We start from the raw sequence: 12,108 nt of genomic DNA, 5'->3' as shown, positions 1-12,108 counted from the left end.
TATATCTGAATTAGGTGCGAAGAGCTGCAGCTGAGTGGAATGATGGTAACAAACATTAAAATTAAAAAAAAATTAAAAAAAGATTGATAATCTGGACTTATCTTATCCATTTATTGCATTGGTGAAAATGAACTACCCTAGCATTATCAGAACAATTTTCTATTATATCTTGTGGTGAGAAACATTGAGACGAAAAGAAAAGTTCAACGAGTTGTTCAACATTTCTAAACACGACTGGCTTGCTTCATAACAAGGGGAAATGTTGCCTTTTTGACCTAAAATTTATGACATTTGGGTTTTCAAGTGATTACAACTTCTCCATTTTGTTTCCTCTAATAACCTGAAAGACAAAAAACTTTTTGAAAGAAAAACAATATTTATTTTCAGTCAAGTGACTCTGAGATGTTTGGTATTTACAAAATGAGAAGACCATAGATTTTCAAAAATGTTAACACTGAAAATGTACAAATAGTTTAGCTCACAAATATAGAATAATATTCCATCAGGCAAAAATAAGATTAAAAAATATTTACAAAAAGTTTGAGACACAGCTTAAAATATTTAACAAGAACCATGACAGGATAGTGCTGGGCAATATGAAATTACATATTGTGTGGATGATAGACAAATCTCTATTGTGCCATTTATTTTCTATCATTTTTATTTGTTTATTTTTATTGCTAAACTTTTGTGCAAAAATGTGTTTTCCTTCTAAGAAGCTTGAAAATGTGCACTTTCAAAAAATGGTTCTCATTTGTACTGATTTAATTACATGTTACTTGAAAAAAATAAAGTCAGAGAAAAGTAAGTTTTTGTCATTTTTTTTCAGCGAATAGCTGAAAATATACTTAATATTGGTATTGTATAATAGATTATTATTGTGATATAAAACAATTTATATCATAATCTACATTTTTTCCATGTTGCCCAGCACAAGGACAGGAGTAACATGTTTTACCATTTAACAAAGACTCACTCCACTGACATTGTGTTTTTAAGATATTCTTGTGGTAAAGAAAACTTTACATGACTGTAGATGTGATTTCTGATGACAGGGAAGACCTGATGTTTCTGTTGGCTGTTCCTCTCTCCATAAGGCCCATCTTCCTCATCACCTGCACCAGCCTCTTACGGAATTTCTTGCCCACAAATGCGTACAGCACAGGGTTGATGCAGCTGTGAAGCAGTCCCAGACTCTGAGTGCCGAACATGGCCTGGTCCACTGCCCTCCTCTCCGGGCACGTGTAGGGAACAATCTTTGCCCTGAAAAACGTGTCGGTCATCACCGTGACGTGGTGCGGCGTCCAGCAAAGCAGGAAAGCGGCGACAATGAATATGATCACTCTCATGGCCCGCTGACGCTGAAACTCCCCGCGGATGTGGAAGAGGCGGTGGATGGTAATTCCATAACAGGACATCATGATGGCCAGTGGGAGAAGGAACCCCAAAGTGTGGCGCAGAACTCTGGTGGCCAGCCGCCATTCATCTGCGCTCTGGGGATCGTAATGCTCGGTACACTCCATCTGAGTGCCATTTTTCGAGGGTGACAACGAGCTGAGCAACCCTGGCAGAGACAGAAGAGCCCCAACGGTCCAGACAGCGGCGCAAACCCCCCAGCTGACAATCTGACGGTTGGCCTTGCGGACCTCCAAGGCTCGCACGATCACCAAGTAACGGTCCACGCTGATGCACGTCAGAAAGAGGATGCTGGAGTAAAAGCTCAGCTCCTGCAGGACGGTGACGATCTTGCACAGGGCGTCCCCAAACACCCAGCCCACTGTGAGAGAGGTGGCCCAGAACGGCAGCGTGAGGGCCAGGAAGATGTCTGCAACCGCCAGGTTGAGGAGGTAGAGATCAGAGGGAGGCATCGTCTGCTTGTTGATGCCAATGACCACCCCCACCACCAGGTTTCCAGGAATCGCCAGCAAAAAGATGAGGACGTAGAACACGCAAACAGTGATCAAGACAGCATCAGGAAAGGTAAAAGAATTGCAGGGTATGGTGTCCTGGTCCAGGATGAACTGTGTGTAGTTGTAGGTAAAGTTGAGTTCTTCATAAATGGAACTGAAGTCTTCCTTGTCAAATTCTGAGAAAGAAGACATTTAAATTTGAGAAAGAAAAAGAAGAGTAATTTAATATTTCAGAATAAGAGCATACACTTTCACAACTTCGTTAATTCAAGTGTTCACTTACCAGTCATTGTTGTGTCGTCTCCACAGGCAGAACTTTGTGTCACAAGATGACCAGAAGCAAACAGTGTACTTCTCTATCTCACTTTCCTATCAGACTTTTTATCTTTCCTCACTGACCAAGACTTTGGTTTGTTGAGGAATTTCAAAAGGGAGGTGTCTGTTGCCAATTTGAATACATAAAGTGACACCTTTTTTGGAAAGTTGAAACAGAAAAGAAGAAATTGCTATGTTTGTTGAATTTTATTTTGGTCAAACGTGTGTTTTGTTATTAGAAAAATTTGATGTTTGGGTTTTTCCATCAAACTGAAAGAGAAAGGAGTTACAGTACATAAGTTGCTTCAATTCAAATAAATAAAGACGACAAACTTTAAAAAAGATTTTTCTGAATATGTAAAATTTTGGTTCAAGTTTCATACTCTTTGTATACAAGTGGATGTATATATATATATATATATATATATATATATATATATATATATATATATATATATATATATATATGAAAACATGTAGTATAAATTCATAAAAAGTGAACAAAAAAACTATTTGTTGGGTAGACTAAATTTGCATTTACCACAAAAGCAACAACATTCACAGCATATGATACGCTCATCTGATTCACGCTGCTGCTGAGAGGAAGTCCCCAGCTCATGACATGTCTGTTGGCACATGACGGCATCACACTTCCTGCCACACTTCTCATGTGTTTCAACTAACAATGTCACAAGGGTTGTGCTGCATTTCTCAGCAATAAACTAAAGTATGTAAACATGTTTTGGAAATACATTTTAGAGAATCTGCCTTAAACCTAAACACGAGTATTTCTGTATAACTCGTTTCAAATTACTTTAAAAATAGGAGTGACATTAAAGAGTTGGGGGTTTCTGTTTTTTTCTCTTTAGCTGCTGCTTCAATTAGGTTGAGATTTTCTAATTAACTAGATGTCACTGATCAGTGAGAAGATGTGACAGTGGGGTAAAACAGTATTTAGTCAGCTACCAATTGAGCAATATTATATTTAGTGATTTGCAGCACCTCCTCTAAAGTGTGACTGAATTTATTCGTAAATTATGGTGGAATATAAATATTTCGTCAGTCACAACAAACGTTATCCACTGATTCTTCCCCTTTCCCCCAATCACAGTGGGATGTTTCCCTATTAAATTAGTGTGTTGATTAATGCTGTGTGCCCCATCCTCAACCACAATGTTATCATTTGATCTCTGGAGTTTCAACAAAGATTTTTAACTTTTCCTACTTTGTCTTGTATATTAAACCAATGTTGTCCTTTCTTTTCCCTTTACTATTGGCTCTGCCAGTCCTCCATAAGGAGTCTAAGCAAATTACACCATTTTCAGTTCTATGCTGGTTCATCCCTTGTGAACTCAATGGAATTGCCAACATTTCAACGGCATAAACTGAAAGATCCTTTGGTGTATTTATACCAACAAACTTTCCCAATGAAGGGATACAGACAGAAAAAACAGTCATCTGGGATTTTGGATCTTTAGCTCCATCAGGATAAATGGGAATGAATGTAGCACAAACTGTAACTAACATATCTAACGTGTTGTCTTCCCAATTTCCCTTAACTTTACTAACTTTCATCTTCATATGGAGAGAAAAATTGATCTGTACGGTTGGGAAAACCCAAAAAGAAGTGGCAAGGGTACAAAAACCTTTGAATTAGTCTTATCACAAAGCTACGTCTGCCTTGCCAATCTAGACGATTTCCAGACAACACTTTTGTTCTTCTCACAAATTCTTTCCCAACAGGGAGTCATAGCCCTTCTAACCATGTGCTCATGCACTACCCTGTATATTCACCAAATTACTAAGCAACAGTTGTTATCTGAGATTTAATGGTAGGTCCGCAAGAGTTGACCGCATTGCTTCAGCACATATTCGCAGCGCCTGATTTTGTAAGACCTCCAATTTATGCAACTGTGTTCTGCAAGCTGCACTGTAAACAATAATCCCATACTCAATCACTGACCTAATCATAGTAATATATATTTGTTTCAAAGTCTGGGTACTAGCTCCCCACCCAGTGCCTTTCAAGCATCTCATTATATCTATGACTTTCTTACATCTCCCTACTAAAATAAAAATTCTGTCTCTTCTTCCACAAGGCTCCATCATCGGCAAATAATGCCTTCCCAAATTCATGTCCGATGGACTAATAAACATCATTAATCATAATCAAAAACAGCACATGACTAATTACACTTCCCTGTGGAGTACCATTATCGACTAAATATCTATTAGAAACAGACATTCCTGTTCTGACTTGAACATATCTATCAAACAGAAAATATTTTATCTAATTATATATCCATCCAGAAAGTCCTATTCTAGTAAATGTTATCAATAATCGTTCCTTCCAAACCATGTCATACTCCTTTTCAATATCAAAAAACACTGCAACCAAGTATTCTCTATTTACTTGGGCTTTTCTAATGTCTGCCTCTAGGCAAACTACTGGATCCATTGTCCCTTGACCTTTCCTAAAACCATTCTGATATTGGGATAATAATTTTTTACTTTCCAGGTAGTAAGTCAGTCTCTCAGTTATTATTATCTCTATAATTTTTCCTAAATGTGACATGAGTGCTATTGGTCTGTAACTGTCTTGGCTGCTTGGATCTTTTCAAGGTTTTAATATAGGAATAATCACTTGCTTTTTCCAGTTACTCTGTAATGTATCTTGTTTGTTATACAGATCCAGTACCCTTAGCTTCATTTTCCTACCTAAATGACTGTTTGAGGTTGTGGACACGTGTCTTTTATATAGATAAGTTCAAACGGGTGTCATTAAGACAGGTAGCAAGTGGAGTACAGAAGATCCTTTTACAGAAGAAGTTACAGGTCTGTGAAAGAGAAATCTGGCTTGTTTGTAGGTGATCAAAACTTATTTGTTTGCCATAATTTACAAATAAATTCTTTAAAAATCAGACAATGTGATTTTCTGAAAAAAAAAATAATTTTGTCTCTTATAATTGTGTTTTACTGATGATAAAAATTACAGGCCTCTCTGGGAGAACTTGCACAATTGGTGGCTAACTAAACACTTTTGTGCCCCACAGTGTGTCCTCCCCGAAAGACTAAAGGAATGCAGTTAAAACTTCTCCTGATATATAGTATTTGTATTCAAAATTACTTGAAACCTGGAACATCTAAAAAACAGCAGAAAGCCCTTCAACTGACAATATGATTCTACATTCACACAAGACATATGACATGCACCCAAGAATGCACAAAAAGTTAAATGTACATTCTTGAATGTGGGTTTAGCATGGTGTTCACGCGAGAATATGAAATGTCGAAGCGGTGGAAATGTCGCAAATCTTGCTCAAGGTTTTTTATATGAAAGACTTGGTGCCATATAATTCCAGCTGAAGACAAACTGTTTTTATTTGAACTTCAATGGGATGCATTTTATACATAGAACCTGAAAACTTTAGTTGAAATGGTTATGCATGAATGCGAGTTTTGACAGTGGAAGCCCAAAACCTGCATATACACTCGTTTACATAGACTAATAATTGAAAGTGGATTCGTGAACAGAAGTTAGAGTGTTGTGAACGTAGTTTAAAGTGTTCTTCTGACAAAACTAACTGCTGTCAGAATGAGTCAATTCTTCCAAAATTGTATATTGATTCATGCAAGTCCTCAGTTTTACTTAAAAGAGATCAATCGGAGGATAGGGAATTTAACAGTAACTTAATCCTTGCGTTAGCAGAAAAAAGTGACCCACTACAATGTTTAGGTATAGAAAAAATACCCTAATCTATCTTTTTCCAACTTTGACTTTTGCAAAAGTGACTTCATCATTAGAAAAAGCGATACCATGTTTTTGTTTATATCTGAGCTGTACACCACTAGGGTACAATGGGTCATTTTTGACTCATTAGCATGTAAACACCAGAAATAGTTCAAAAGTCACATCCAAATTCTCACAGAGATTATATGAGAACTGGGATCAATAGCCCCTCAGCCCTTGTTATCAAAAATCCCAAAGACTACTCAGTCATAATATTATTTTAGGAGAAGTACATCTGTAAAGTCCATCTTATATTTGCACATATGAGCTAGTTGATAATGAACATAAAAAAATAAAAATCAAGGCAACAATGTTGTTTTGTTGTGGTTCACTTCCTAAAAACATAAAAGAAAAAACTGTTGACAAAAAATTTCCAGGTTGTTGAGGTTTTTTTTCATTTCAGTATGAATTCAGAAATATGTACTATTAATGTATATAATTGTAAAAATAAACTTCTGTGTAAAAAAAAACCTTTCCAAACAGCTGATTTGTATTGAAAAAAAGTGTTATAACAATTACAGGAAACATGCTTTTTTTCAGTTTCAGGTCAGAAGACTGTTGCAAAACCAAAGAGTCTGATGAATTAGATGTTTTTCTCATATTAACTTCCACTTGTCTTTGAAAACAATTTATTTAAATAAAGTTTTACACACTTTTTGGGCTTTTATTTAGCAACTAAAATTGTTTAATGAAAATCATATTTTTCCTTTTAAAAAAATGCTTTAACAAAACATGTTTGAGGATCAAAAGTGAAAATGGGGCAATTCTAACCAGTCGTCATGTCTATAGGTGCTTGGTGCAACAAAGGATGTGAAGACATGGGGTTTTGCAATGTGTTGCTTCAACTTTAAGTACTTCTTGATACTTTTGTAGTCATAGGCAATAGAAAAAAAACTTTAATTCTTTTACTGTGACACAGTGAGAAATTAAATATGCAACGGTTTCTTTCTCACTGTACATTTTTCAGAAAAGCAATACAAAAAAATGTCATTTTCCTAACACTAGATGGAGCTAAAGAGTTAAAAAAGTTAATGGCTACCTCTGTAGTTGAGTTTTAATTAAAAATGTATGGAGTATAACAGTGTATAGAGCGAATTCCAAAATTATAGCTAGAAGACAAAGTCTTTAGATCAGGATTTTAAAAGAAAAAATTATCTGGACAACTTTCTGTACAAGGCAGTGAAAAAAACAATGTTTTGACATTAAGAGCTGATCTGAGATGTCTAAATTTGTTAAAATGTATTGATTAAAAACAACATCTTGCTTTTCACTGAGCCACTTTGTACAGTTTGGTTAAGAGCAGGAAGAGCCCTCAAATCTTCTCATTGGATCTCAAAAACTCAACCACTTAAGGCATTTACCACTTCATCAGAATTTACAAACAAAAAAGGAGAAACTAAAGAAAAGCAAAGTTTCAACATAAATTAAGAGAAGAAAGTGCATTAAGTGTTCAAGTAGGGTGTAAGGTTTAACAAAACAAGAGGGGATATAGATGATGCTGGCACAAATCTGGGAACTTTCAAACGTAGGGGTGACAAGTTTGGACTCAAACCACTGCCGACTTGCAACCATTGTGCACGCTTGTAGATGATGTTTGCCAGGTTTGGCTTACTGAGAAGTGTACTTGTACTCCAAAAGACTAATGACACATCCGAGCACAGAGTTTTGGGACTTAAAAAATGCAAATGGATCATTTATGATGTTGATACAGGTTGTGGTCAAGAGCGAGCCTAACTGGAGAAGAGGGAAACCATTGGACCCCCACTGGCACACCCCAAGGCTCCCGGTTTCATCTTTTGGCGCGACGTGGGTCCCTGCCATTGCTAATAGTAACTGAGGACTTTGTGGCTGCCGGGGGTCCAGCTGTGTTAACTGGAGGTGCACCGTTGCCAGGTGAGCGGCCGTTGGGCCGTCCAATGATCCCAAAGGTGGAGTCGCGGGGTGTACCAGGTGGTGGGTTGTTGGCAAAAGGTGGCAAGGCACCGTTACCTGAAAATACAGAAAATGAGATCATGAAACTAAGTACAAGTTATGGTAAAAAGTCTGCAAAAATGAGTGAATGCCTTCTGAATATCAATTATATTTTTGTTAAAGATCCACTCTGATGAAATTTGTGTTTTAACAAGTTCTTGTGCCATTTTTATGATAGAGGACATGTATCAAGCATACAATTGCATTTCTAAGCGTTTATTCAGATTGAAAATCAGTAGCAGACCCAAAAAAAAATGATGTTTAAAGCTTGCAGTTGAGACAGAAACTATCATTTTTTAAACAAGCTCCCTGTTTTGTTCCATTCTGATGCATCCACTTGTAACCAAATAGATCCATGTACCGGTATGTCTTCGTTATCCTGGTCTGAGCTGGAATCTGAACCTCGTTCAAAACTTTTATGGCTGGATAGTTACGATAAAGCTTATGTTGTACCAGTAATGTTAGGTTGGAGTTGTTAAAGGCTGTAAGCTACAAGGAAAGAGTGCAAACAAAAGATTACTCTATGCTAGAGTTCACTCTGAGGTGAATTTCTAATGAACTACTGCTGCTCTGATGAAATTTTGTCCAAGGAAATGACAGTTCTTTTGATTTTGGCTTAAAGACTGAATAATCATAACTTAAAGGCTGCTGTGAACATTTTGAAAATAAATCAAAAGATAACTAAAGGGGTTCATTAAGCACCTTTTGTGGAGAATGTGCTATAATAATAAACTTTCTGTCTTGTTCCAAAGCTAATATTAAACCAAAAACTTAATCAGATAAGCAACAACCCATGCTGCATCCTGAAACAACACTACACACAAAATCTTTTCCTTATTTAGGGAATGATACTGACCTGGTGGGGCAGGTGTACCTGAGTTCTGATTGGGAGGGGAGTTTCCTCGCTGGTTCTGGTCCGGCTTACCCTATGAGGAAAAATAACTATCAAATATTGAGCAGGGACAATCAAATGTTGCTTCTGAGACAACACTCGAATTGATGCTGTCATTTGGTTTTACCACTTAGATGTGATGAGCACTATTGTCCTAAAATGATACAGGTTCTCCCGCTATATCACGATTTCACCATCTCACAAGTTTTTTCTTTTTCCTTTTTAAAGAGCACAGTGTTCCAATTGGCTGTTGACCTTGTAAATCGACCTCGTCTCCTGCACAGAATGCATTCATCTTACCTAAAATCTATACAAATACCTTAAGACTATACAAATACTTGATCACAAGCAGATCTTTGTTTTCATTCTATAAATCTGGACTAATTTTTCGATAAAAGTGTGTTCATATCTGAGAAAAGTGTAATAAGTGTGTAGTAAGGAGTTTTATGGCTATCGTGGACTATTTTTAGAACCCCCTGATAAACAACAGAACCCTAACCCTAAACAGACCCACTCTTAGTTTTAAATTTACAAAATGTTAGTCAATTTGTGAAAAAAATGTATCATCTGTAGACAAGAAAACTATATTTTCCAATCAATTTAAGACAAAATATCTTATTTACATTTAATACATCCATGAATATTGTTTTTATCTTTTTGTTTTGCTTAAAATAAATCAAAATAGTGATTACTATCAGACCACTTACAGACTTGTTTTGCTGGTTTGCTTGGGCTAGCAGCTCTGGATTTGGTTCACTAAAATTGGGCACTTCTGAATACACCATACAAAATCTGAAGAGAGATCACACCAATATTCAAAAAGTTAGAATAATTTATAGGTGATAAACACATGAGATTATTTTTCATGTACATAATAATCAATCAAAAACATACAAATAAATCAGATGAATAGAATTACAACTCACTCTCCAATCTTCTGGAGGTCTCCTCCTCTTCCAGTGTACAGGGTCAAGCAGCCTTTCCACATGGATGCATAACTAAGAGAAATTGAAGAACTCATTGATCATTGATTATACTGCATTATTCATTTATAATAAGTCAGATGTCCTACCCTCTGGTGAGTTTGATTATGTCTCCTGGTTGAATAAGACTACCAAGTTCGTCCCAAACTGAGATTGCTATGCTGCCACTTTTGTCTGCCACTTTGCATGACCGGACTTCATGGCCATCTTTCGTTTTAGTCACCCGTCCTAAAACATAAATAAAAGAAGAGATTATATTGCAGGAAGCGTCTGAGTAACAAGTAGCCAACAGCGTCTACATTTGGACAAACAGTGACGTTACACCGGCCCCTTTAAGAAAAGGATACGAGTCGGTAGGGGGGGTTAGCCTTACAATGCATCGACTTACCTATCTCCAAAACGATGAACACGATATTCAAATTTTTCGACCCGGCTTTCACATCCTTTATCAAAAACAAGGCCTCGGTAGTCGGGGCAGCCATTATTTTAAAGAAAGAAAAAATAACTCTGTATGGGAGGCTTCAGCTGGTCTTCCTCTTACTTTAGCGCTGTCTCGTAATCAAATTTGAGACGCTACTAGGCTAGCGCAAGCCCCTCTAAACCAATTAGCCTGTTAGCCAAATGCTAACTGAGCCCTCTCCTACCAACGACCACACCGTATTATTTACGCGTTTTCCGCAGTTACCGTTGTTTGTACACATACAGTGTAGCACTTTCACGGCAATGTGAATTTTGGCTTAAACGTTATGATTCCCGACAGTAAGGGGAAAGGAGAAAAATCAACATGCTAGTTACTTCTTTAACCCAGTACTTAGCTACAGCGTTTGCTAACTGAACGTGAACTGCCGGTCGCTTTTATAGAGTGTGGCCGCTACCATTACTCAATATTGGGTAGGATAAAACATGTTTATCTCGTACTCTAGCTCAAGAATGACTAGTTAGAATACTTACCAGGGTTAGTATTTTTCAGGCGAGTGATCCTCACAGAAGAAAACAGTCTCCACGATTAAGATTGTTTTGCGGCACAAAAATATACACGTTGGTTTGTTCCTCAATGGTGTTGATCCAAAGAAACGCGAGATTATGTGACTCTGACGAGGTTTGGTATGGATACCATCTGAATACTGAACAAACTTAGTATTTGTAGGACCTTTTAATGTTTCGGTTTAGTTCGTAGGGGTTTCAGTCTAAAAAAAACTTAATTAAAAAAAATGAAATGCCCGACTTTTCTCTTATTAAATAGTCACAATAACTGCAAAGTAATTGTAATGTATAGGAAGAAAAACACGTCCATCCATCTTCTATTCCCGCTTTGCCCAAAACAGGATAACACTGGTGGATTAAGCCTACCCCTGTCACTTTGTGGGGAAATACTCCCCTGACAATTTACCGATCCATAGCAGCGCCACGAACAGAGATAAATTCTGTTCTCAGGAACTAATTTGAGTTATCAAGGAATCTATCGTGTGCTATTGGGAAGTGGGGATACGAATTCATGTGTAATCTAACATTAAATATGGAAACAAAAAGATATCTCTACATTTAATCGTGTCTATTTTAAGGAAAATGTCAAAAAAGATCGTCACGAACAGGATTCGAACCTGTGCGGGGAAACCCCATTGGATTTCGAGTCCAACGCCTTAACCTCTCGGCCACCGTGACGAGACACATCTTATTCACTACAGATGAGCATTTTAAAGTAAACAAACAATATGCCTTTCTATTGTCTTGTGTAGAGTTTTATGTTACTTTTGTATGTTAACTGAGGGCGCAAATTATCCATATATTGTTAGAAATTATAATTATATATATTTTGTTGTTCTATCCAACAGGGGGAGACAAAGACCACAACACAAACGACATGGGTGATCTGTTTAATACCGATTGAAGTTTTAATTTTAGTCTTTCGAGAGTCAACATAATTTCTTATCAGAACTAACTACATTGTTTTTCTTTTTTTACATCCTCAATTCAATTTATATATATTTCATTGAAAAAAAGACTGACAAATCCCCAAAACATCAAATAAAACGGATGTTTAGTGATGAGTTCAAATAAGCTTTTGTCTCCTTATATAAAATATGACGGCTGCAGTAATTAGTTAATCATTTATTATTTTACAGGTTTTAAAATTTTCATATCAAATGAGGAAATTTAATTTACCAACGTATATTGTACGTGCGCCATCTTGAACGGGGCGCTGCTACCACTGGTGTCAAGCCAGCACGCTCTCGCTAAACTGCTGTC

The 12,108-nt window shown here is 36.9% G+C and overlaps 2 protein-coding genes and 1 non-coding gene across 3 annotated transcripts; all 3 read right to left on the bottom strand.

Moving 5' to 3' along the window:
- Positions 1–17: 17 nt before the first annotated feature.
- LOC112155304 (C-X-C chemokine receptor type 2) lies at positions 18–2,533 on the bottom strand. The gene is made up of 2 exons (XM_024286835.2): positions 2,194–2,533; positions 18–2,086 (listed from the first exon to the last, which is right to left on the bottom strand). Exons 1-2 carry the CDS (start codon positions 2,198–2,200, stop codon positions 1,023–1,025), a joined length of 1,071 nt encoding a protein of 356 aa, XP_024142603.1. The 5' UTR covers positions 2,201–2,533; the 3' UTR covers positions 18–1,022.
- A 4,347-nt stretch (positions 2,534–6,880) lies between these two features.
- Positions 6,881–10,699, bottom strand: nabp1a (nucleic acid binding protein 1a). The gene is made up of 6 exons (XM_024287100.2): positions 10,250–10,699; positions 9,951–10,089; positions 9,805–9,876; positions 9,586–9,670; positions 8,843–8,912; positions 6,881–8,004 (listed from the first exon to the last, which is right to left on the bottom strand). The coding sequence occupies exons 1-6, from the start codon at positions 10,341–10,343 to the stop codon at positions 7,805–7,807; spliced, it is 660 nt and encodes a 219-aa protein (XP_024142868.1). The 5' UTR covers positions 10,344–10,699; the 3' UTR covers positions 6,881–7,804.
- Positions 10,700–11,441: 742 nt separating this feature from the next.
- On the bottom strand, positions 11,442–11,523 carry trnas-cga. Its single transcript has one exon. It is a non-coding gene; the product is annotated as a tRNA-Ser (tRNA).
- Between the last annotated feature and the right edge of the window lie 585 nt (positions 11,524–12,108).

Source organism: Oryzias melastigma, linkage group LG21 (genome assembly GCF_002922805.2).
Source record: "Oryzias melastigma strain HK-1 linkage group LG21, ASM292280v2, whole genome shotgun sequence".
Taxonomy (NCBI): domain Eukaryota; kingdom Metazoa; phylum Chordata; class Actinopteri; order Beloniformes; family Adrianichthyidae; genus Oryzias; species Oryzias melastigma.
Note: the sequence above shows the minus strand (reverse complement) of the source record. Positions and strands in the feature narration are given on the sequence as shown.

Coding starts and splice junctions, on each gene's coding strand:
- nabp1a (XM_024287100.2), bottom strand. CDS start 10,343: ATGGCTGCCCCGACTACCGAGGCCTTGTTTTTGATAAAGGATGTGAAA. Junction 8,913..9,585: donor CAAACCAGCAAAACAAGTCT/GTAAGTGGTCTG, acceptor TTTTCCTCATAG/GGTAAGCCGGACCAGAACCA. Junction 8,005..8,842: donor AGGTACACCTGCCCCACCAG/GTCAGTATCATT, acceptor CTGTATTTTCAG/GTAACGGTGCCTTGCCACCT.